The 25775-nt window shown below is 36.6% G+C and overlaps 1 protein-coding gene across 2 annotated transcripts in view; it reads right to left on the reverse strand.

Moving 5' to 3' along the window:
* The window catches only part of adamts3 (ADAM metallopeptidase with thrombospondin type 1 motif, 3), a 304447-nt gene that overhangs the window by 184235 nt on the left and 94437 nt on the right, over window positions 1-25775 (reverse strand). For both annotated transcript variants that reach the window (XM_039758577.1, XM_039758576.1), the window contains exon 4: window positions 17257-17413. In XM_039758577.1, coding sequence (XP_039614511.1) covers window positions 17257-17413 — 157 coding nt within the window. The remainder of the gene's footprint in view (window positions 1-17256; window positions 17414-25775) is intronic.

Genomic DNA, 25775 nt, shown 5'->3' on the forward strand with positions numbered 1-25775 from the left:
TTCATGAAAAGAACTCTACAAAGAATGAGTAGCCTTCCCTTTCTGCAAAATTCAGACAAATGCAAACATGCTGCTTCCTCTGATGGTGACATCAGTGCCAAATGCTGACCTTTGTGCAGATGTGTTCAGCAATGCCAACCCTGTCCTATGAAACAAGCACCACAAACCAAAAGACAATTACTACACACTTAAAAATAAAGGTGCCAGAATGGTTCTACAGAGCGATGCCAAAGAAGAACCAATTTATGTTTTCCAAAAGAACCATCCATGTGAAGGTATCTAAAAGAATCTTAGATAATAAAATAGATTATAACAGATTTGAGAAATGTCAATGGGATTATGATTTTAAAGGGCTCTTGCTGCATACAATAACACGGGCCAAGTTCACATTTTCTTTATCTGTTAGTATCCTGTTTGGTAGGCTATGACTTCTGTTTAATCCACATTTTAGTAACCTTTTCATAGTGCAAAGATCCAATTTCAAATGTAGAAAACCCTTCCCTGAATGAAATGGTTCTTTATCAAGTAATAGTTCCACAAGGAAGCACAAAGCCCAATAAAGTGCCATTAAATAACTGTTTATTTTTAAGAGTATGATTAGTGGCACCATTCAAAAAGCAATATGCAAACAAAGGTTAAACTGAAATTAGGTTTGAAACCGTTGAAATTCCCTTGTGAGTCTGCATGGTTCCGGTGCCTCTTCAAATTATGGAATACACCAAAAGGGTAAACCTGCAGATCCTAAAGGAATACCAATGCCTTGAGCTAATAAGTGAAATGTAGCAATTTAATTGCAAGGTAATTATTTTGCATTTTTATTTTCCTGAAGATTTATAATTTGAGTTTTCAGAATAGAGAGTAAATCATCCCAGTGAAGTAACAAACACAGATTGGACCTGTGGTTTACTTTAGCTCAGTAGCTCTTTTAGAGGAGTCCCAATTAGTACGGATTATGCAGACACTTTACCCACCACTCATGCTGTGTGACTATTCTGAATTTACTGTGGGTTACCCACCACTGGATAACTGAATAGTTCTTTATTAACTGTTTTTAAACCCTTAAGATAAAATGTCCTGCCCCATAGTAGCTCCATACACAGTAAAGCTGCGAGAGGCTTTGGCTCTTAATAGTCAAAAAAGATTTATGGATTACTTGACTGAGAAATTATGTTGTATGAAATTTTAAACACATTTTAATCCATCCATCATGAACTTAGTGCAAGATCAAATATCAGTCCATGTAGTTCACAACTGAGGGGAGCCAGTGCCTCACCTTGCAGCACTCTGAAAAATCAAATTAATTCTTGTTTTATTTTCATCTTACATGTGATGATGGCTAAAACAACACAAAAATAGTCTGAATGGTTTTTCTTCTATTTAAAGTTCTATAGATACAAATAACCCAGTTTAGGTGACTGTACATGTAAATGTATATTCTCATGATCAATGATTTTTTATTTATATTCCATTCCTATCACAAGTAATGTTTTCTGGCAGATATCTCTGAGAGTGCATTTGATGTTATGTCCTAAATAGCAATTAGAAGTGACAGAATTTATCCAGGGTTGCTAGAATACTGACAAGTAATAACTCTTTTACAGATTTATGTTGATTAAAAAAAAGAAAGAAAGAAAGCTCTGATGTTATAAAATTAGCATATAATGCCCTCTGGTATGCTGTTTAACTATCTGCTCTGCTTTGTGAACGCACAATTCCTTCACAAAAAGGCTGAACGATACCTGCAAATAAATGTACACATCAGAGAATAGTGTGACGTCTGGGAAATCTTTGGGCACTCCTCAGTGGATGACAGTCCATTCATTGTTGTGGCTGCTGTTTCTTTGCTTGTATTTCCTAGCAACAAGGAGCAACTCCCAAATCATTTCCCACTTCTGTGTGGTTCCCACCTGGGAAAAGGACACTCAAAAGAATTGCTATGGTGACCAAAACAACCACACAAGCACTTGCCTCTTTCAGGAGGAAAAAAAGTCTTGAAAGGGAACTTCCAGAAAAGGGTCTTCCTAACCCAAGTTTCCCACTGTTAGACCGCAATTACTAAATTACTAAACACAAAGCTCTTTCTGAATGAATGTCAACCACCCCGGGAAGTGTTTTGTCATTGAGACTTTTTGGTCTCAAACTGCAAAAGGACGAACAAAATCTGGTGATTAAAATAAAAAGGTAGCTTATAGTGACTGAGATGTAACAAAGCTGGCCACCTACATCAATTTAGCATATTTATCTGGAAAAATCACAAGTGTTAGCATTAAGCATATTTTCAGCAAGTAAATTGGTAAGTACCTGAAGAACCTAAAAAAAAAAGAACTGGTCTCTTTCATTACAAATATGTGCATCTGTCATTTTATGAGTATCTGCCTCTATCTCTTTTTTTGAGAATATGCCAATTTTTGTTTATTTACACAAAAACAATCCACATAAAAGAAAGTTTTGACATAAGACAGAGCAGCAGACAAATAGACAGAGAGAGACAGATAGCATAAAAGGAATACATGTCATACACAGAAGGATAAACAGCTACATACCAACACATACATGTGTATTTTATAATCCATACAGTTTGTTAATGGTTATGGAGATAGACAAACATATTCCTATTTTTATCAATCAAGTAATTCAAAGATCTGCTAGTCGATCCAGAGGAAACCACACAGAAGCATTGAAGCATATTTTTAATTTTTTTTTTGGCAACTATAGAGCACCAAGCTACATCCAGTTTCTTGACAACATGCTTCAGGCATACAAAACCAGGAAGTGCAACATGTTGCTAAAGATTAATTTTTTGCATCCACAATTGAACTTGTTCCTTGCTAATCTTGATGCAATCAGTAGCAAACTGGGTAAACATATTTCACCAAGACATTACAATGATAGAAAAGAGGTATCAGGGCAAGTGTAAACCATCAATGCTGGCCGACTACTGATGGACACAGAAAGAAGAAGTATCAGATGCTAAAAATGAAAATCAGGAACAAAACACTTCTAGTTCAGTTGAACTAATGCATTGTGTCATCATCATTATTTGATTAAACATGCTACATTCAATTAAAATTCATTTTATGTTTCTCCAAATTCCTTTGTGATACAGTAATCTAAAAACATATTTAAATTTAAGTTAAAGCTGTCTATAATAATCACCAAACATTTTTCAGGAAGCATAATCATTGAAAAAAATTTGAGTCCAGTGCAATTTATATGGGTTCACACACAAGTGTGTGGGTGTGTTTGTGTGTGTGTGTGTGAATTTAAAGAGGAATCAAAACTTATCAAGTGTCAAGTGCCATATATCTCTCCCACTCATTGGTGTAAAAGAGTAACCAGGGACAGAGCAGGGATCTCAAGTTCAGGAACAGGTCATCTCACTGCATCTCACTGCCTCACTACATTCTCTTGAAAGTTGCCACTCAGTTTCACAGCTTGAATGCACTCTGGCAGAAATCCACGCAGACACAGAGGAGTGAATGTGCTATACCAACATCAGTAAGAAGTGAAAAGGAATCATATGGGTTATGGGAGACTGATTCAGCATAGAGAAGCCAGTTTAAATAAAAGACAGACTGTAACATATGAAAGGCACTGCAACAGCGACCGAGAGACTGATGCATGCATGAAATTCCTAACAGCCTCTGCAGTAGGGCAGAGAAGTAGCTTAGGAATGGTAAATATTTCTTAAGTATAACGAACTAATACAGTACTATGATTATAAAACCAAAGCAAGACAATCCAGTTCACAACTAGATTATTGATGTCACATTATAAGGTGGATATAATGGATTATGCCTTTTGAAAGATTCCAAAAAATGATTTTTCAGTGAGTTAATTTTACAATTGCAATAATTATAATGAAAAACATTCATGCTACCAGAAGGCCTTATGACAAAATAGTTAAAATTGTTGCCTCTCAGTTCCTGACTTGGTCACTATGGGAATTGTGTTCATTTTCTTGTTCATGTCGGTCTTCTCTTAGTTCCTCTGTTTCATCCTGTATCGTGAAGATATGCATATTACATCAACTGCCAGCTCTTAACTGGACTAGCTTGAACAAGTACATAGAATCGACTGCAATCTAGAACCTGCTGTTGCCATGATAGGCTTTGTCTACTGATGTCTGAAGAAAGCGAGTTAAAAAAATGAATGGATAGTAAGAATGGTGACCCTTGATGACACTTTTTGACATGTATATTTTACATGCATATAGTACATCATCAAAAAACACAACGCCAGCGCTATACTAATTCAAGCTAAATTTTTCTGATAGTCAATCTGCTGTTTAAGCATACTTACTGGTAACAGCTGAATCTAGCTAGGGCAGAATGCATTTATTTTGTCATTTGAACAAAGCACAAAAGTCTGTCTCTATTCTGAAGCAGACAGCATTTTCAAGCAAAAGTCAATTTAATAATTTTTCATTATGCACAAGGTACTATTTAAAAGAAAGCAACATGTCTGCATAGCATTTATATCAATTGTCAAAATCATATGCTAAAAATGATGAAATAGATAGGAAGACAGATTATTCATTTTAATTACCAACTGAAAAAGTATAAATTATATTAAAACCCAGCAATCATGCAGATTTATAAAATCACCTAGAGATATAAAATGACTCAACCACAGACACATATTATACTATATACAATACGCTTAAGGATGGCACGGTGGCGCAGTGGTAGCACTGCTGCCTCATAGTAAGGAGACCTGGGTTCGCTCCCCGGGTCCTCCCTGCGTGTTTGCATGTTCTCCCCGTGTCTGCGTGGGTCTGCTCCGGTTTCCCGCCACAGTCCAAAGACATGCTGGTTAGGTGCATTGGCGATACTAAATTGTCCCTAGTGTGTGTGCTCTGCCCGGGATTTGTTCCTGCCTTGTGCCCTGTGCCAGCTGGGATTGGCTTCAGCAGACCCCCGTGACCCTGTGTTAGGATATAGCGAGTTGGAAAATGACTGACTGACAATACGCTTATCTTGGAAACACACAATAATGTCAAACAAGTGCAACCTTGAATAGAACCTTGACACTTTCTAAAACAAACAAATCTATCATCATTTTATGAAGTCTACATTGAATTCTAAATGTACAATCCGGAAATCTTTTGGTTGGACGTAATGTCTTTTGAAAGTGCGCCTTTGTGGAAACTGCCAGATACTTAATGGCTTCAGATTCACTCCACTGTGTTGTGATGTCGATTCCCCAGTATGCAGCAACTTATATTCAGACAGTTAGTGTGTTTTGAAAAGCATCTGCTGCTTGGTTGAACCATTTTGCATTCCCCTATTAAGCAACAAAGTGTTAAAACAGGGAAGCGCCATGCCGAACTTCCATACAGAAACAAATCTAATACAGAAAAACTAATATTCATTAATTTATTGCCTGTGGACAGCAAAGTGGTAAACTTTTCCAAGTACTGAATTAGAAGAAAATGAAAAGGAACTTTAGGACTGTAACAAGAATATCACAGGGGAAAAAAGTATTATTTTTGTTTCAAAAAGACGTTGGAGATAACAAGCTTTCCATACAGTTAAGACTATAATATAAAATTGCTACTCAAATTCATTTTGCCATCAGCATCCACCATGATTTGTTCCTCAGGAAGGTTAAATTGAACCTGTACCCTTATAATCACAATAAAACATTGGGCAAGCATGAAAGTCCTAACCAGTTGTGGTAGAGAAGATCACTTATGGTGTGTCCCCTTCAGTGGGCCATCCCATTTATACGTGATAGCATTGTTACAGTGGTTTCTACTAAAATCTTGTCATCAGCTTGGGTAATCCACATATCTGAAGCCATTACAAGCCAAAATGCATTAACCCTTGGCATTTGTCACACTGTTAGGTGCAAGCCCAGGTATTGAGCTTTAACTTACAGCTGAGGACACAAATAAGTAAAACCAATCCACTTAAAAAGTTACTGGTTGCATAAGCCACTGCTATCTGTGACAGAACTATAGTCTGGATGCACATTATACATACACTGACACACTCTATCTTCAGGTGCATCCCTCTTCTCATAATACTGAGTGGCTAGGTAGTACATGTTGGTCAGTTATGCAAGTAAGAATTTCACTGTGTTATCTAAAAGTGTCAATACTACTTCCAATACTACTACTTCAATAGTCAACTCCCACCATAAGGCGTTCAGCCCTACCACAAATAGACGCTTTTAATATCTATATCTAAAAAGGAATTGCTGTGGTGCATACAGCTAACCTTGCTCTTATTAGTATGGAGTGGGACCATCATTAGGGTAGAAGAGGCCTACACCTCAAAGACTGTTAGAAAATGTTTTGGGAGAAGCACACAAGAAGTACATAGTTAAAAAAGCACAACTTTGAAGAAGAGTAAGCTAGTGCTCTTCAACAGTCTGATCTTGATACAGATTGCTATTTCTATAAGATATTGCCATATATCACAACTTAATATATTTTTGCTGAAGTTCATCCATTCATCTGTTTTTAAAACCACTTAATCCAAAGTAACGTAAAACCTATACTTAATTTTATTGATGACCTATCCAAATATATGCAAGTCAGATAAGTTCAGTGGTATTTAAAACAAGTCTCTAGAGGTGTCAAGAAAAAACAGAACTCTTCTTTTGACATTTGCTGAGAATTCTGAAATTCCTCTCTGTAAAAGCACTATTAGATAGAAAACTTGCTAAACCATACTTTACCACCCTTACCCAACACACTTAAAAAATGACTATGCATTAAATATAGAATGCTGTACCCCCATGATTTTACATCAAGAAAAATGTGAATCTGAGCTGCATATTGTCTCTACTACGGTTTTAAATGCTTTCTCACATGACAAGATTTGTAGGCCATCACAAATTCTACAGGATTAAGCTCACAAGAAGTTGTGACCGCCAGATCCACTAAGTCAAAAAGCTTCCTTAATCCTTAACTGGTAATGGGTTATAAAGAACAAAGGGTACTTGAATAACAATGTCTAAAGTTCAACTAGCAGTAAAGATTTAGCTCTCCTCCATCACCGAGGCAGAGCAAATATTTCTAAGTCCTTAAATAAATTTAATTTTAAACAGTACGTAGACCCCTTATGCTTTAAATACTAAAATAGCCCCTAAATCTTTGCAGTTGATCTTTACACTTAAGGGAATTAATGCAAGACTGGAGCACAATGCATTATATAGTGCTTGGAAAGAACATTGACATGTATAACAGCTGCTAATCTGATGATTTTTTAAGTATTTTTATCAGACAGATAGTAACAATGAAAAATGTATTTTTTTTTGTAATCTATGAAAAAGCAAACTACAGCTCACCATCACTTATTTTATTTTGTAAATAAACAAAAATAAACCTTAGTGTCTTTATGATATTTCTCATTTTTTGAATGATATTGCAATTTCTTGAAAGAAGAGCAATGCTAAGTAAAGGCATTGTTTTCTCAGACATTCATACAACTTCTTTTCTATAGAATCACTAATAATGATAGCTCTGTAAAAAAAACACTTCAGCATAAAACGTACCATTTTTCAAGTAACTTCAAAAGACGCAAAAAGCATGGCCACGAAGAACACTTTCTTAACATTTCTGCAGTGTTCTTCTTATAGAGAACTACGACTGATAATGAATTGGTCAGGTAGTAGCTTTAATAGGTACCTAGAGTTAAAATGGTGCACATGCTCAGACTGTGGAGCTCCTGGAGTTACGGCAGAATGCACGCAACATGTCTGCAACATTGTCATGCAATATCAGTAACTCAATTACTTTCCTCATTTCTCAAAGTACACCTTTATGATATATTCTTGTTGATTTCCATTAAGAAACCCAGTGTGCTGGAATGTTTTATATACTGTATAAAAATTAAAACAGTCGTTGCGGCTCATGAAGTTTTGTTTGAAAATGATAATCTGAACTAGATTAATTCAAAAATGACTTTCAGTAAAAAAATAAAAACAGTCTTATACATTGTGCAGTTTTATCCTCTGGTACTTCAAGTTTATAAAATTTAACTGTGATATTATAACACATTTTACATGTGTATATTTGTCTCTTTTACTTTTTTTTGCTACCAAGATTATGTTTATAAAGTTTAATTTTAGTTTTAATTAACTGTGACAGTTTTATTTTTATACAGTCTTGTTTTTCACCATTTATCTGACATGTTTTGGATGCATCACGTGATTGTGTTAGTAATACTGTCAGGGAGTGACGCTATAAATATGACAGCAATTCGAGTATGCACTACCCCTCAGTGTATAGACAATGTTGTTAAAATGCTGAGCTTTATTCCCAAGAAGACATTAGCACTAGGTTTGGTTATGACTTTGCTTCTGTATTTGACTCACAATTTTCATTTTTCTGTTCCTGATTGCCTGTTGATATTGAACTCTTTAGACCTCTGCCTGTCCTGACATTGTTCAAATTACACTTTTCCTTATGTTCTCTGATGAAAGTAAACTTTGCATTTCCTTCAAGGAAATCAAGGTCCCAGAGTCTGGAGGATTAGAGGAGAGGCACAGAATCCATGTTGCTTCAGGTCCAGTGTAAAGTTTCCACAGTCAGTGATGGTTTGGGGTGCCATGTCATCTGCTGGTGTTGGTACATTGTGTTTTCTGAGGTCCAAGGTCAACGCAGCTGTCTACCAGGAGGTGTTAGAGCACTTCATGCTTCCTGCTGCTGAGGAACTTTATGGAGATGCAGATTTCATTTTCCAACAGGACCTGGCACCTGCACACAGTGCCAAAACTACCAGTACCTGGTTTAAGGACCATGGTATCCCTGTTCTTGATTGGCCAGCAAACTTGCCTGAAAATCTATGGGGTATTGTGAAGAGGAAGATGCAATACGCCAGATCCAAGAATTCAGAAGAGCTGAAGGCCACTATCAGAGCATAATGGGCTCTCATATCACCTGAGCAGTGCCACAGACTGATCGACTCCATGCCACGCCGCATTGCTGCAGTAATCCAGGCCAAAGGAGCCCCAACTAAATATTGAGTGCTGTACATGCTCATACTTTTCATGTTCATAACTTTCAGTTGGCCAACATTTCTAAAAATCCTTTTTTTGCATTGGCCTTAATTGATATTCTAATTTTCCGAGATACTGAATTTGGGACTTTCATTAGTTGTCAGTTATAATCATCAAAATTAAAAGAAATAAACATTTGAAATACATCAGTCTGTGTGTAATGAATGAATCTAATATACAAGTTTCACTTTTTGAATGGAATTACTGAAATAAATCAACTTTGTCATGATATTCTAATTTTATGACCAGCACCTGTATCTGGAATCTAGATTTATTTAATCTGATACTGTCCCATATTTATTGATATTTATTTAGTCCTGTTCTAATGACATTTTACAATTTGTTTTTCTGTAGTCATTTTTGTGAGATCATCATTTTGCCATTTTGCGTTTTTTTTTTTGGTTGTGCCCACTGCCGTTTTAAGAGTTTTCTGTTTGCCACAGCAATTCTGTTGTTAGTGATGACATCTGGTTACTACCACATGACATTAGAATGTTCTATGCATGACGTCATTGAGACAACATTATTTCAGACAGCAGCATTCTATGAGTAATGGTCAAGTTTCTTGATAAACATTTGACCTTTGCAAAGCGTTCAGCTAGTTCAAAATCATTCTACTAAGATTTTTTTTTTTTACAAATACTTTCAACTATGACTTTTGGTTTATACTCTGTCTAGCATCTCAGGATTATCTTAATTCACTTTTTTTCACCCTGCTTGTTCCAGAGAAGATGTTTGCCTCCAGGTTCAATCTTTAACCTTTACCTTGTGACGTGAATTGTTTCCATCTCTGGCAGTATACAGTATACTGCTGTACTAGGAACTGTTTTGCTGATACTTTTTTCCTGCATTATCAAGATTAGCAGCAACTGTAAGGTATAATGACAATAAAGGGAATTGAATTATCAAGAATGAGGCAGCCAGGCTTGGTTTAAAGCAGACTTAAAAAAGTGAGATGAGAGGATGAAGAAAATAGATCTTGCCAGAAGATTAAAGGTAAGTAATCTGATTCGGAAAGAACAAAAGAACCAGGTCAAGGACACACAAATAATAAAAGAAGGTGAACACAACCCCATGAACAAAGATATAAGCAAGAAAAAAGTCAGTGGCAAAAGTTTGAAAAAATGAGAAACAAGAAGCTCACTTATATAAGATGAAACCATTGTTGAGCATCTCTACTTGATAAAGTAATAACCGCCAAGAAAATAGCTGAACACAAGGTATGCAAAAACTCTTAATCTAAATATTCAAAATCCTCAGAAGCTTTGAAATTTGTTGAATCCAGTTGAATGGTAAAACATGAATTTGACAGCATTCAGAGCATATAAGTGCATTTTATAGGCATTTTTTGAAATGTAGAAAAAGCAGTCAATGTTGTGTTTAAAAGAGGTCCAGACATGTCTATGTACAAAAGATCCAGTCTCTGTATCTTTCTTAAAATTTATATCAGTTTTTATATGATCTGCTACACATGATGGGAAGGAATAATTTTCATTCTACAAATTTAAAACTTGGTTCTCTTTAACTATTCAATAAACAAAAACTAAATCAGTTAACTGTTAGGACTGATAAAGCCTCAATCTGAGCACTGTGATACGTGCCTCATAATCACACCCATCTATCATTTTCCAATAACACTTAAACCAAAGTGATGCAAGTCTAGTTTTAAAGGACACAGAGCTCCTATCAAATAGGAAAGCAGACTGTAGTAATGGCAGAGGAGATACAAACAAAACATATCAATTAATATTACAGATTTACTCTAATTTAAAGTGTGCCAGATGATGGAGAGAAATGCTTTAGTGTTTGATGTCTTTTTAATTCCAAGTACATGTGTCACACACATACACACTCTTCAAAATCATAAAAGCACCTTTAATTCTAAAAAATGGACTGATCAGCGGGCAGTAAAGTTTTTTTTTGAGGCATACAAAATTCCTTATGCGCACAATTAGACTCGATGGCAGTAAGACAAAATGAAAAATAGAGGCAGACTTAGCACAGCCCACGTGAATTATGACAAAATTTCATTTAAATGATTAAAACATGTGCAGATATAGCTGCACAAGTATGACTTTGTAAAGCATATTTTTAAATTTATGAGTAAAGTTACAGCAAGGACCACTTTTGCCTTTTACCAAACAGTATTTTCGTTTTGCATAAAAGATTACAAAATGAAAAATTGCCTAACATCCTTTACTAATCCCCATTTATACACAGTAATGCTGCTAACGTTAAAAAAATAAAGCATTTTCCAATAGTATGTACTGTGGGGTCTTTTTTAGTCTCAAACCTTGAAGTTTCATTACTACATTAACTTATAAAGAAGAAAAAAGTCAAGTTATTTTGAACAAAAACATTTTTAGACAGTGGTTATAAACCTACTGCTGCTGAACCAAAACTACACATTTAAAAAACAAGTTGCTAAATAAGGGAAACATCATTTTGGTATCTTTTCTGTTTAGGAAAAATAGTAAAATCTGTGAGATGAAACTAAAAATAACTAAAATATTATTACAGGGACAAGCTGAAAATCAATTACAGAATTACAGTTAATTTTAATGCTTTTGATATATAATCATTTTTTGCTTAATTTGGTCTTTTTGCATTACACTCTGTACTGTTGTATCTGCTGCAGTAGCTCTGCTAGCTACCAGTTTACCTGCTGTTTTCCCAATTCCATTTTCATAATAACTTTTTTATAGCCAGCGGTCACATTTCATTGTCACAATCCAAAATAGACTGAAAAAAAATGAAAAGAGCTAGTTTGCAAATAGAATGTGGGCACACAAAGGGTATGGTAGTATAGAAGTCAAGTAACAGGCTATGCCAAAAACCAAAAGACTGAGTAAACAAGGCCACAAAAGAAACCATAACCACAACCAAAGCAAGAAATCCTAAAAATAAAGTCTTCAGGAGGTGTCTTTTAGCTTATACTGATACAAGCAAAGGCTGAAGATTATTTAGAAAGACATCTAATATACGAACTGTGTTTCACCATCTTTTATTGGAAGGACACAATGAGTTAAGCTGTTATGTGACCTTTGTTTCAGATTGAGAGACACCAGGCATAGTACTTGTAAACAATATGGCCCTGAAGAAATAAGCACAAAGCGACGGCAACCATCCAGCAAACAAAACACAAAATTATGTCATGATAAAATAATACAAGCAATACAAAATAAAAAAAACAAGTGTACACAAAATCCAAAACACAATATGTAGTTCAGAACTGACGGAGTTTCCTATCAAAGCTGCTAGTATGAATTATGACTCATAAACAACCAATCATTGCTTTCTGCATGTATATCAATATTTTTAACCAAATAATGGATGATATTCCAGGATGCTCACTAGCTAACATAACATTCTCTTACTCCAATTCATGGTCACAGGAAAAGACGAAGGCCTAAGCTGGCAGCACTGGTTGCAAGGCAGAAATCATTCCTGACAATCCTTCAAAGTGCCCACAAAGACAACCACACACATTCACGTGGGACTAATTCATAACTGACAGTTAACCTTAGACATGTGGTTAAGATGGCATAAGAGAAAAGCCATAGTTTCCACAGAAAAAGTCATAAACTAGGCAGTGAATTAAAATGGAGGACAACAGAATGGCCAGTCAGCAGGAGTAACCACTGTGCCACCACGCGACCCAAGTTCAATGACTAGTAACTCATAATTTACTTGTTTAATTGAAATTTACTCGGGGAGATATACTTGCATCAGGGAATAGCTCAATAACTGAAAACCTTCAGGCTGACCATGGTTTTAGGAATAAATACTTCTAAGCATTTCGAAATTATCTGTGGGACTACATTTGATAAATAGTAAAATAAAAGATAACAACCAATCAGTGGCAAATTCACCCATTCGTCCAAATATTTTTTAACTTCCTTGTTCTAATATGGAGTCATGGAAACAGAAATTTTCCAATATTAAAAAAAGTCATTTTACTGATGTGCACAAGCAGAGGAGTAAGAGACGGTGTAACAAAAAATTATTTTAGTCTTCTTAAATGTATTTGTGTGCTCCATTACAAAAGTTATTATTTGTAATAAATGATTACGGGCAGTCCCCTGGTTATGTACAAGATAGGGATTGTAGGTTTGTACTTAAGTTGAATTTGTAAGTAAGTCGGAACAGGTACATTATTTTAAGAAATGCTATTGTTGACCGACTGTAACCAAGTGCTAACCCAATGAATGATGGAGTTTCACCTCTCTCTGACTTTTTTATTATTTCTACTTTATTTTCAATGGTAATGGTTTTTCTCTTCTTTACTGTATTACCAGCACTTGCATCAGATTTGTGTTTCAGAGACATTCTTGAAGGGTGAAGACAAAAGGTTAAGATGAGCTCTTCTGCACAACACTGCACAGCTATCACAGCAGGCAGGCATCCCTCTCCAGCACGTCTGGTGTACTGACAAGAGACAACTTACTGCTATGTACGTAACATAACAAACAGGCTTGCTATTGGGATTGAATGGGAGTAGCGAGGGGCGATTCACCACCCACCCACCACACAGTCACCTCCACTACAGTATGCAGCCTGCAGCGTGCATCCGCCCATCGAGAACGAGCACGGTGTGGCCAAAGGCGTGTAGTGAATCGCCCACCACCACCCCCATTCAACAGGCAGCCACCCGAAGCACACTACAATGCTACTCCCCGCCGCCCCGTTCACCCTCAATGGCCTCCGTTTAGCCACAACCGGGTCACCCCTTGCAGCATTGCCAGCCGCCCACCGAAAACGGGCAGCCGTGTGTAGTGTTAGGGCATTGAAACGCCCTCCATCGCTCCATCCAGCCTGCATCTAGTCAGGAGCAGTAGCTGCAGAGGCGTAGTATGCGGACAGCGAACTGCCCCATTAAGCCGCCGTCCTGCAACAAGCGATAGCTGTGGCCCCGGTGACTATGGACCACGGGTCACCGCTCGCTTGCCGCTGGGAGCCGCCCGAGGGACACTACACTGTGCGAGCAGCGAAATCGCCCCCTCCAGCCACTGCTTGCAGCGTCCCCAGGCCAAAGATGACGGAGCGGCAGTTAATGAGGTGCATGCGTCATAGCTGCGGCCTCGTTTATAAGTTGTAGGTCAGATGTCCGTAACCTGGGGACTACCTGTATAACATTATTGATTGAGTCTATCTAACCTACCTAATCTGAAGTCCTTATGAAAAGGCATTATAATTAACAAAAGTATGTGGACTAGAAACCCAAAACCTGCAAAGGCAACTTGTCCTTTAGTTTAGCATCTAAGTGATTATAATGTACCAGTAACCGCGCACTGCATGAACTGCATTCATAGTTTTCATCCTTTTTCTCTATACGTTTAGCATTCATTTGCTCAGAGGTTGATGCGCTTCCTGCTTCCTGAGCAGCTCTTGTTTTCTCCACCCTAACGGCCCACTTCTTCTGTTCTTTTGTCGACATCTTTTTGCGTTAAAACTGACTGTAACTGTGTTACAATTACTTAGTATGTTTTCTTTAATTTTTCACTTAAGCTGGCACTTAAGTCTTCAATCTGCCTCAAGAATGATTTAAGATACGAAGAGGTAGGGGAAGTGATGGCGAAGATAGGAGGGAATGAGAATGACGCCCGTACACATGCGCCGCATGGCCGCTACTGAGAGTTGATTCTACAATAAAATAAAAATAAAGAGGAATAACCTTGGAGGTCAATCATCACCCAGAAAGTGTATAGTAGACGTTACATAGTATATGTGTACCAAATTTCAGCCACGGGTGAGGCTTCACCTGTGTTGGTCCTTATAACATGCTGTGTTAAAAAACAGTCACTGATTACTTCTAAAAACTCCTGCTCTTGTACTCCTCCATCTGCAAGGTAATCTCAGTTAATATTTGGATAACTAAAGTACCCCATGACTGTAATATCTCCTGGTAAACTTGCCTTTTTGATATTACTAAAACGATGTGTGTTGAAATTACTGTCTGAATTGGGTGGTCTATAACACACTCCTAAAATAAGACCTGTTTCAATAATATTTTCCAGGCAAGCCACATGTCTTCACTTAGATGGGGCTTATCATCCAACTGAAGATGACTTACATTTAAACCCTGTTTGGCATAAACAGCAACCCCACCGCCTTTTCTGTTCTGTCTATCCGTCCTAAAAAAATGTGTATCCCTCTGTGTTACACTTATCCCCATCTTTGTTATTTAGCCAGGTTTCCGTTATTGCTATAATATTATAATTATGCTCTGCTACATACAACTCCAACTCACTTACCTTATTTTTGATACTTCTAGCATTAAGGCAAGCTATTTTAATGTGTTACTCCTTCTACTTTTGAATGTTTGGTTAGAATTTACATTACTATGCATTTTTATTTCTACACCATTGTTTGTTCTTCCATGTATAGATCTAAACCTGGCCTGTCCTAAACTACCTGCCCCCCCCAAACCCCCATTCCCGACTAGCCTACGCATACGCCTCCCCAATACATTGGTGCCTCTCCAGTTCAGATGTAACCCGCCACGGCGGAACAGGTCCCATCTGTTCCAAAAGGAGTCCCAATGCCCCATAAACCTATACCCTTCTACCCTGCAAGATTTGAGCCACACGTTAAGCCTTCTAATCTCCTCAATCATACCTGGTAAGGGCCAGGAAATGAACAAAATTAGCCATAAAGGCTATCAGTGGATTTTTAGCAGAAAGTCAATAAAAAATGCTAACAAATCCAAAAAAAGGTTAAAACAAAAATCAAAGGTCAAAAGTATTAAGCCAAACGTCACAGGTGTAGTAGTTAGGACTACTTCTTTGTCTCTCGATACATATGTTTTGTTTTGCATAGTGGGTTTTTTTGCACTGTTTTCTAAGTTCACACCAGTACCTGATATTTCTCCTGGGTCTGTTCATTTCCTGGTCCGTGCTCAATTCCCATTACTAATGAGTTCCTTACTCAATATACCAGCTTCCCGCCTGCCTATACTCTCATCATGTTAAGTGTCAGATTCATGCTTAAGCTGCTAAAATAACACATTTTATGTTGTAATAAATGTATTAAGCTATCACATACATGTTATATATATATATGTAGGTTGAATAATATGTTACTGATAATGCCTTTAAGGAAATAATCGGAAACAAAAAAACCTGAAGAAAGTGGTAGAAAACCATTCTCTGTCTGCAAAAGGTTGCTCTGGTCTTCACTATACTAGCTTTACCCTGCATACTCTGTTAGTTTAAAATACTTTAGGTAACTGTAAAAATAAGCTAGGCAAAATATACAGAAACATGGAACATACGGTAAATCATCACTGACCCTGTCTGCAAAAGCTAAACTTTGGAACAACAGCACATTTATTGATTAGTGATATGCCTTGGTGACTGCCCAACTGCCGTCATCTTCAAAGACTTTTGTCTCAAATTCACTTACAGTATCCCTATTGTACCACAAAAGCCTCAAAAGGGAGTCACCCAATGGCATCTCCAGGAGATTTCATTAATTTTGTGGAATTCCTAGTAGGTAAGAAAATTCCAGTATCCTGAACTTCTGCGAATACTGTACTTAATACAGGAAGAATAGAAGTAAAACAGACTGTGATGTGTGGTTTATAAAGTCTTACGATTGAAATAAAAGTTATTTTCAAGTATCTATCATTGTGAACAGGTTACATGAACGTTTAGCTAAAAGTCTTGTGCCACTGAATGATGCATTTGGAGATACTCTGCTTGCAGCTCACAGTTATTAGATTCTGTGTACAACCAAGTATAATATCCCCAGAAAGCTTGTAGCCACTAAAGGCGTTCAACTTTTTTTACATTCAGGTTATCATTGTTGAAAGTAGAGTAATTAAAATTCAACACATATGGTACATTTCAACATTTACGAAATTAAACCTGATTAACTTTGGAAGCAGCAATATCCTGCCTTGCAATTAAATGTGTGTCATGTTTTTATTGTTACAAGTTGCAAAACTTTTATATCAGGAACACAATGATTACAGTAAAATGCTATAACATGTGTACATTAATAATTTTCTTAACTATGAGGTCAGTTATTTAATTCTTATTTCTAGGATGATATAATAATGATATAAATTCAATTAGCATACACATATAATGGGATCTCACAGTGAATACCCTGTTACTGCTAACAAATTTACATATTTAGAATATAAACCTAAAATAATAAAACAAGTATTAGCAAAATTTGAAGAGTGGCTATTACATTGCTGCTCACAATAAGGCCGACTGTCTCCATGGTGATGCTTACCATTGTCAGGGACATTTGTGGGCACCTCTGGAACTGCAGGATGCACAGCTGACCTTTTGTAAACTACATGGACTCTCCCTTTTTCTTCCTGTTCCACCACTCCTTGGACCAGAGGTTCAATAAAATACTCATCTGAATGAATCCGAATCAAGCCAGCCTAAAATACACAAAGACAATAAGGATTAAATTCCTTAATGTATGTAAATCCAACCAAAAGTAAAACATCCCTGCAAGTTAATGAATAACCACATCAGAGATTCAAGTGGAATGTTAAAGTCCATTTAAAGTAAATGTACCAGCTATAATAGTTAGACGTTAACAAACATTTCAAATTATGACCCTGGTAAAACATTCACAAAATAATTTTGCAAGTCTTCCAAACAGCTTGAGTAATACTCAGGAAAATGGTGATGGAATTGTTCTTCACATACTGTCAAGACACCTTTTCACCCAAAATGACAGAACTGTTACCCTCATGTTTCAGTCTTTTGTTTTTTAATATAAAAGCAACAACACTGACTCAACAATAAATTGAAATTCAAGCACAATTTTTATAAACGTCTTGATAATTAAATTATCTGTGAATAAGCTTATGATAAGGGTTTTAGTCATGTCATATTTATTTATACAAACACACTAATAGCGTTCAATATGTTGGAAGTACTGTAAGTATTATTATTACTTTCAAACACTATCTGAGCTACAAGAGAGCCATCGGTGTCTGTTCGACTGTAACATTCGAACACAACTGTCATTTTCTGCAAACAGCTAAACTGAGCCCCAGTCGAGGCCTCAAGTGCTCATGACAGGCCTGGACTACAGTCAAGAATGAGTTCCCATTTCTCATCATACCTTGTTGAGGCCTCACTAAGATGATTTCTGCCTGTGTGTCAAGCAGATCTGTATTATTTTACGGAGTAGAGGGTGGGGGTTGAGTGCTAAACAAGATAATGATATTTCCAGTCAACATTTTCTAATCTGCAAATAATCTTATAATGTAAATTCTGTTCTGATACTGAATACAGACCTCACACACTGAACAGCACCCTCAACAGTTTATCCTCTGAGTGGAGAAAATAAATGTGCAAGTATTGTTGCTAGGTAACATAAATAATAAAAACGTATTAATTATGGTTAATTATTATGATAGCAGAAGATTAAAAGTCTAACCATACGTCATAGTAATTGACATGAAGTGCTTTTTTAATAATCCCTGAAGTGTTTTACAATATTTAAAGAGTGCAGTTTCTATAGTTCACATCACAAATCTACTTACAAATTCTCATCCGCAAGCCCCACTTCATTAATTAAGTAGGGAAGGGCAAAGTTTAAACAAAACTACATTAGTGGCAGACAGTGTTAATAATACAGTAGTAACCTGCATTGATCTCTGGACATGAACCTACTTCCTTGCGTAAAATAAGCTGATTAATACTTATGTTTTGATGTTTCACTAAGCACCCTATTTTGCTATGTGACAGCACTGAAAAAACATCAAAAAAGTGCTTCAAAAAAGGTCATTTACGTGAAGCTCAAAAACAGTCCTTGCTTCAATCCGGTGTGTGCTAAAGCAATTCAACTGTCTCCCAAAAGGCTTGTATACTATTTACAGCCACTTCAAATCACCTTTTTAGCACTGGAATTATCCAAAGATTTAAACATTCCAGCCACAACAGCAAATGAATCAACAGTTAAGGCTGAATTTCCTGGCTGCATGGCATGACATTTGAGATCCTGTAAAAATTTCTCTAAATATGCCTAAAGTAACAGTGCCCTACAGTGAGGCATGTTTCTAAATATCTTAACAGTTTCCGCTGGCTTTACTGCAGCATTAGTCAGTCACTTAATGTTCTTCTTCTCAGAAAGACCCCACAGCAGGCTACCTTTACCTTTATCTGTAGACTTCCTGACATGACTCTAAAAGCAAACAAATTATAATAAGTACAATAACTTTTGTCCCAAACACAAATCCAATAAAAATGATATCCAATAAAAATGACAATTAAAGATGCTCTTGCTGATAAGGGATAATCATAGTAGAATAAAAAGAGCAGGATAATGTTCTGTAAGTACAAACAGAAAAGTCAGAGCCCTTAAGGCAATCCAACTTCAAAGGAAGTGCCAAGTTAAAGGGAACACAAATTACCACCATTGGGCTGATGCAACAAAACTGTAAAAGCGACAAAAAGAAAGTAAACACTTTTTTCTCAACTAATCACCCGGAAGTAATAATCATAAGCTATTGCATTTACAGAATGTTGTTCAGCTCTTCTTTAACTTGTGATGGACAGGGTTGTTGCATTAAGTCCAGTGCTGCTGGGACGCATTCATGACTCTGACCCTGACCCTGACCCTGAACCTGACAGGTCAGGCTATAGATTTGATGGACAGCTGGGTGTGGCATCAGAAAATTACAAAAATGTGAGTCTGATTTGAAAAATTTCCAGTTGAGTATGTAAAATCATACAGATGCACAAATTCATGGTACCAGTTCATGTATCATTATGTGATTGACTATCGAGCAGCTTAAAAAAGTTGAGAAAACTATGTCAATTAAGGGCTAATATGAAATAACCAAAAATAATAATGTCTATAATTTTTAAGAATCTCTGTGAATTGAAGTATAGCATAAGCCTGTGAGGGGTGGTAGATGGCAGGGGCAATCATAATATTTTTTAAACTGTCAATCAACACTGTGTCCTGAAGACTCCAGTACAAACCATGAATAAAACATTTTGCTCTAAACTAATCTTTTCCTTGCCAAATGTGAACACTCCCCGAAATAAAAAAGCACCCTGTTCAGAATAAGATGCAAATCTACAACGCAATAACACTGCAGCTTCTTGACCTGCATTACATTTATCTTAATGCACATACATTAGCCTTTTGATAAAGACAAACATTATTGCAAGCTCTGTTATGTGTCAATCTATGTATCTAAAAACATAGCATTCAAAGTATAAATAATTATATTTAATGTAACTCAAATTCTTTTGGCAGAAAGAAGACAAATCTTACAAAAAGATATAAAAGTACAAATGACAGGAAATAAAAAATTTCCAAAGATGTATGTACTGTAACTCAAAGTAAATCAATTACATATTGCTATGGCAAGAGGGCACAGCGGTTGGTACTACTGCCTCATGAATGTGAATCCTGTGACTGTCTCTATGGCATCTGCACATGCTTCCCATGTCAACATGTCTTAGTTATCTTCCACAAGCCCTGCAGGTTAGCTTAACTGGTGATTCCTGATTGGTATGGATGTGACTGTGAGTGTCAAAGAGCTCTGCAGTGGACTGAGCCCCTGTCCAGTGCTGGTTGCTGCCTTGCATGAAGTGCGGCCAGGACAATGCTCTGGTCCGCTGCAACTCTGAACTGAAGCTAGTTTCAAAGTGTTACATAACACTACCTTATTAAGGTTTTTTTTTTTGTTTTTTTTTTTTGCATTCTAAGGAATCAGTAGGTAGTGTGCATTATTTCTGATTTCAAAAGCTGCAAGGCCACAACCCAAATTGACTGGAACTTTCAACATACTGTATGAAACTTCCACTGCCAGATACTTCATTTATCAAGCTATTATGATCTCAGTAGTGTTTTTAAAGGACATGGTGACATCAGAACAAGTCCAGACAAGACCAGGAGGAGGAGGAGTTATCAAGTAAAATAAATCTGGCTAATCATCTCTGCCTAAGCAAAAAGAATAAAAGAAGGCTTCGAATAAATATTATGTTGAAAGTACCTTGTCCATGTACTTTAAGAGAGGAGCCCCAGGAGTTGGGGACACCCTGACATCATCACTCCTGTGTTCTCCTCATGACAGTGGACTGGAACATCAGCAGTGGAACATTATGGCTGTTTTGTGGAGTTTATGATAGTATTGTATTATTTTTAATATTTCCCTTCAGGTATTTGGATTTTTGGCTTCTGTTTTGGGATTACTGTTACTGTATCATTTATTGGGACTTGTTTTCTGTGCATTTCCATTTTAGGCAAATCCTTTTGCCTGTATTTATTTTTTTTGCTCAACAAAGTATTTTTGCTTTCTGTTCTGTCATTTACAGGGCTAACTTTTAGGGTCCAATTGCTTTTTCTGTATTACACATCATTTTGCGTAATGGTCTTTAGGGTCGCATCCTGCATTTCTAGGAGCATGGTCTCTAAAATTATTACATCAAGTTCATCGACATGGCGGAATAAAATGTCAGTGATTGCACAAAAGCTGAAATATCATCTGAATATTAACATGGAGCACCAAATAAGAAAGAAGTGTATAATACACTTAAAAAAACAAAAAATGGCAAAGCACCAAGTGTGTGCAATATGACTGGAGAGGTAAAGACTGGAGACATGGCATTATCCTTCCTTTTTTCCAAGTGTAAAAGAAGAACAGATCTGACTGAAAGATTTAAAAAGGAATTACTCTGCTCTCACTATTAGGAAAGGTATTGCATGGGTGTTTCTGATTAAAGTATGAAACATGCTGCTGAATTCAAAGCAGTGAGTGCAAAGTGGGTTTAAATTAGCAAGGTCCACTATTGACAACAACTTCACACTGAATACCACCATTCACACACATTGTGAATTCCAGCCAACTCATGGACTGCATTTCTTGATATGAGCACAGTCCTTGATTCAGTATACAAAGACATTATCACAAAACCAGCCAAAGTCATCAGTGTAGTCAATGTGCTTTATAGTAATATGTTGAGCTGCATAAGAGTTATTGATCAGTGCAGAGAGAAGTTTGAAATTAGTATTTGTATTAGGCAAGCATGCAACGTGACACTTTTACAGTTTTACTGTTGGTCTCGCACCATGTACAGCTCATCTTGTATTTCTGGATTCAACAACACATTGAGATAGCCAGATCAAGAATGGCAGACCTGGAACATAAATATGGCAGTCAAGCAACAGTCTCCAAAGCAAGCTAATGTTGTACAGAGTGTGTTCTACTCACTCTTCCATGCAAGTGTGAAATGTGAGTACTAACAGGGATTGATAAAATAGGCATCACATTCTCTGAAAAGCAGAATGGTTATCAAAAATGTCTAAAAGGGGTAAGAGTTTATGCTTCATAGGTTTAATAATAATAATAATACTTTACATTTATGCAGTGCTTTTCTCACTACTCAAAGCACTCTCCAAGCAGGGAGGACCCAGGAAGCAAACCCTCAATCTGCTTAATGCAAGCAGCACTACCACTGCGCCACAAGAAAGCCCAAGGTAGGAGAGAGATGCTGTAACACTATATAAGGAGTACACCACAAGAGAAACACTGTTTCTTTCAGATTAGTGTCAGTAAGATGATATCAACAACAGACAAACATAGATATAGTTTTCATTTTTTGAAAAACCGGAAAGGATACTGTTATACTGGTAACAATACTGCAATGCAGTATTCTGGTAGAATTATTTTAAACTTCATTAAGTTTCTCTTGGTACTGATTGTGTATCCATGGTCTTTCAAATGAGCACAGTGACTCTTATTGCCCTTTCACTGATCTATAGACACATAACAACCAAAATTTCCAAGGCATCGGTTCTCTTGTTATCTGTCATAAAATTTCAGTTGCATTTAGAGAATTCCAATGATAACCACTCCATCAATAATAAAATGACAAGCCACACATAACACATTCATATAGGCAATCAAATTTGGGTTACTTGATACTCTAAAGCTATAACCTCAAATGGATTTTTAAAGGTTCTTCATAAGTTTCAATAAGGAATGGCCAAAATAAAGAAAGAGAAGAATACTGTACATTTAATTTGGAAGCAATAGTTCTTCACTTACTTATTTCCTTTCTTTCACTGATTTAAATGAATAAGTGCCGAAATACACTAACATTCCTTGATTACTTTTTCACTGAACAGTTCTCCCTAAATACCTGAGCTCTCTTTTTAGAAAAAATCTTAAAAAGACACAAGGTTTAAAACTGTTAAAAAAGTGTGGTTTATACCTTTTTCTGTTAATGATGCATACAATGTAGTTTTTTCAGAAATTAGGTTGTTGTATTGTGTTTGCCATTATGGATGCAGCAGAATGACACCTTTTATTGACTAACAGAACAGATTACAATATGTAAGCTTTCAAGGCAATTAAGGCCCCTTCTTCGGGCAACATGTAAGTGATCTTAGCTGCCTTAAAAGCTTACATAAACATTACTGGAAATATAAAAATATAAAATTGTGAAGAAACTACAACTATGAAGGAAAACATGAACAAGATAATAGTATATAATATCATATGTATATAAGGGATGAGGCGCAGCAACAGTCCTGACATACAGCTTAAATCTGAGATGCTGTTAGCTAGGGAAAGAGCATAGGGAGGAAGTCACAGACTTGCAAAACCCTTACAATATCTTATATAATATGCTACCGTGGCTGTCCGTTTGTCTCTACAGGATTTTAAATCACCTGTAGCTCGCAAACTGTTTGACCTATTGACCTGAATTTTGGTACACATATACTACGTGACCTCTACTGTCTGCTTTCGGGGTGATAATTTTTATACTCTTTTTATTTTTATTTTATTTTATTGTAGAATTGACTCTTGGCAGCAGGGTGGCCGTGGGATGCATTTGTAAGAGCGCCATTCTCATCCCTACCACCTTCGCTGTCACTTCCCCTACCTCTTCATATCTTAAATCATTCTTGAGACAGATTGATCACTTAAGTGCCAGCTTAAGTGAAAAATTAAGGAAAACGTACTAAGTAATTGCAACACAAACAATGACTTAATCAGTTTAACGTGAAAAGATACCGAAGGAAGAAGCGAAGAAGTGGGCCGCTAGGGTGGAGAAAACAAGAGCTGCTCAAAAAGCAGCAAGCACATTAACCTCTGAGCAAACAAATGCTAAACATACAGAGAAAGAGTATGAAAACTATAAGTCAAGTGTATTCACTGCACATTATCATGCAGTACGCTGTTACTGGTCAATATATAATATGCTTTCATAAAATAACCAGCTTTAGCTTTTCCGTTTTTTTTAAGCAGCCATACATAGCAGCTTTTACTTTATGTATAAACAAGTGCATTATACCCACACATATGCAATTTACTGTCTAAAATTGTAAAACCTACTGTAAAATTTGAATATACAATATTAACAATTAAAGAGTATCCAGATGTAGCATCTTTTTTACCCCAGCCACAGGGGATGCACAAACCAGTGTGTTTCTTTGTGCCGGTCCCAAGCCTGGATAAATGGGGAGGGTTACGGCAGGAAGGGCATCTGGTGTAAAATTTTGGCATATAAACATGCGGACAACAATACAGATTTCCATACCGGAATGATCGAGTCCCGGGTTAACAACGACCGCCACCAGTACTGTTAGCCAACAGAGTGCTGGCAGAAATTAGGCTACTGTTAGCCGAAAAAAGAGACGATGAGGGAGGAGACATGTCCGGAGATAGGAGGAGAGGAGGAAGGTACAGAGAGTGGAACTAAGGGTAGGAACTTTGAATGTTGGCAGTATGACTAGTAAGGGAGAGAGTTACCTGATATGATAGAGAGAAGTAAGGTTGACATATTGTGCGTGAAAGAGACTAAATGGAAGGGGAGTAAGGTCAGGTGGATCGGAGGTGGATTCAAATTGTTCTATCATGGTGTGGATGGGAGGAGAAATGGGGTAGGGGTTATTCTGAGGGAAAAGTATGTCAAGAGTGTTTTGGAAGTGAAAAGAGTGTCAGACAGAGTAATGATTATGAAGCTGGAAATTGAAGGTGTGATGATGAATATTGTTAGTGCATATGTACCACAAGTTGGGTGTGTGATGGATCAGAAAGAAAATTTCTGGAGTGAGTTCAATGAAGTGATGGACAGTGTACCCATAATATCATATAATATAATGGTAAAAATGACAAATGGCAGGAATGTACAGTTGCCAACTTTTTTTACTCATAACTAACAAGGAGTTCATTTTTACCTTAAAACAGTAGTGTATCTAAGAGCAATTTTCAATTAATTACTCCTTTCACAGTTAGAAATAAATAAGATCTTCTCTTTTTACTGTATGTACAAACAAGTTCAGACATTTGCACTACAAGTTTATTAATATGTGAATGTACCATAGTTAGTAATATTAATATTTTAGGAAGTGCCTTGTAATCAGATACCATGAAAATGTCATCAGAACATTCTGTGAATGTCTCTTTTGAGTGAAATGGCACACAGCTACAGCAATATGCATCATGCCTCCACTTGTACTTTCATGTCGTGCCAAGGCCATAGTCAGCCAAGTGTAGTGGTTTTTTTACCCTGTAAATTGAACCATTTCATTGCAGACCTTGTTGAACTTTTCTGCTCTCCCATGAAAATTAGAAATTTGGCCTGCAGCATCAAAATAACAAACAGAAAAAAAGAACTTTTACCAAAACTTAAACGTGACATGCAGGAAAGAAATGTGGTGTCACAATGTAAAGATTAAAATTTACTTTAATCTTACTTTCCCACTATAGAAAACAAATATCTTTTCAGAAGTGCATTTATCCATTCTTTCATTTTCTAGCA

This window comes from Polypterus senegalus, chromosome 7, assembly GCF_016835505.1.
Source record: "Polypterus senegalus isolate Bchr_013 chromosome 7, ASM1683550v1, whole genome shotgun sequence".
In the NCBI taxonomy this organism is placed as follows: Eukaryota; Metazoa; Chordata; class Cladistia; order Polypteriformes; family Polypteridae; genus Polypterus; species Polypterus senegalus.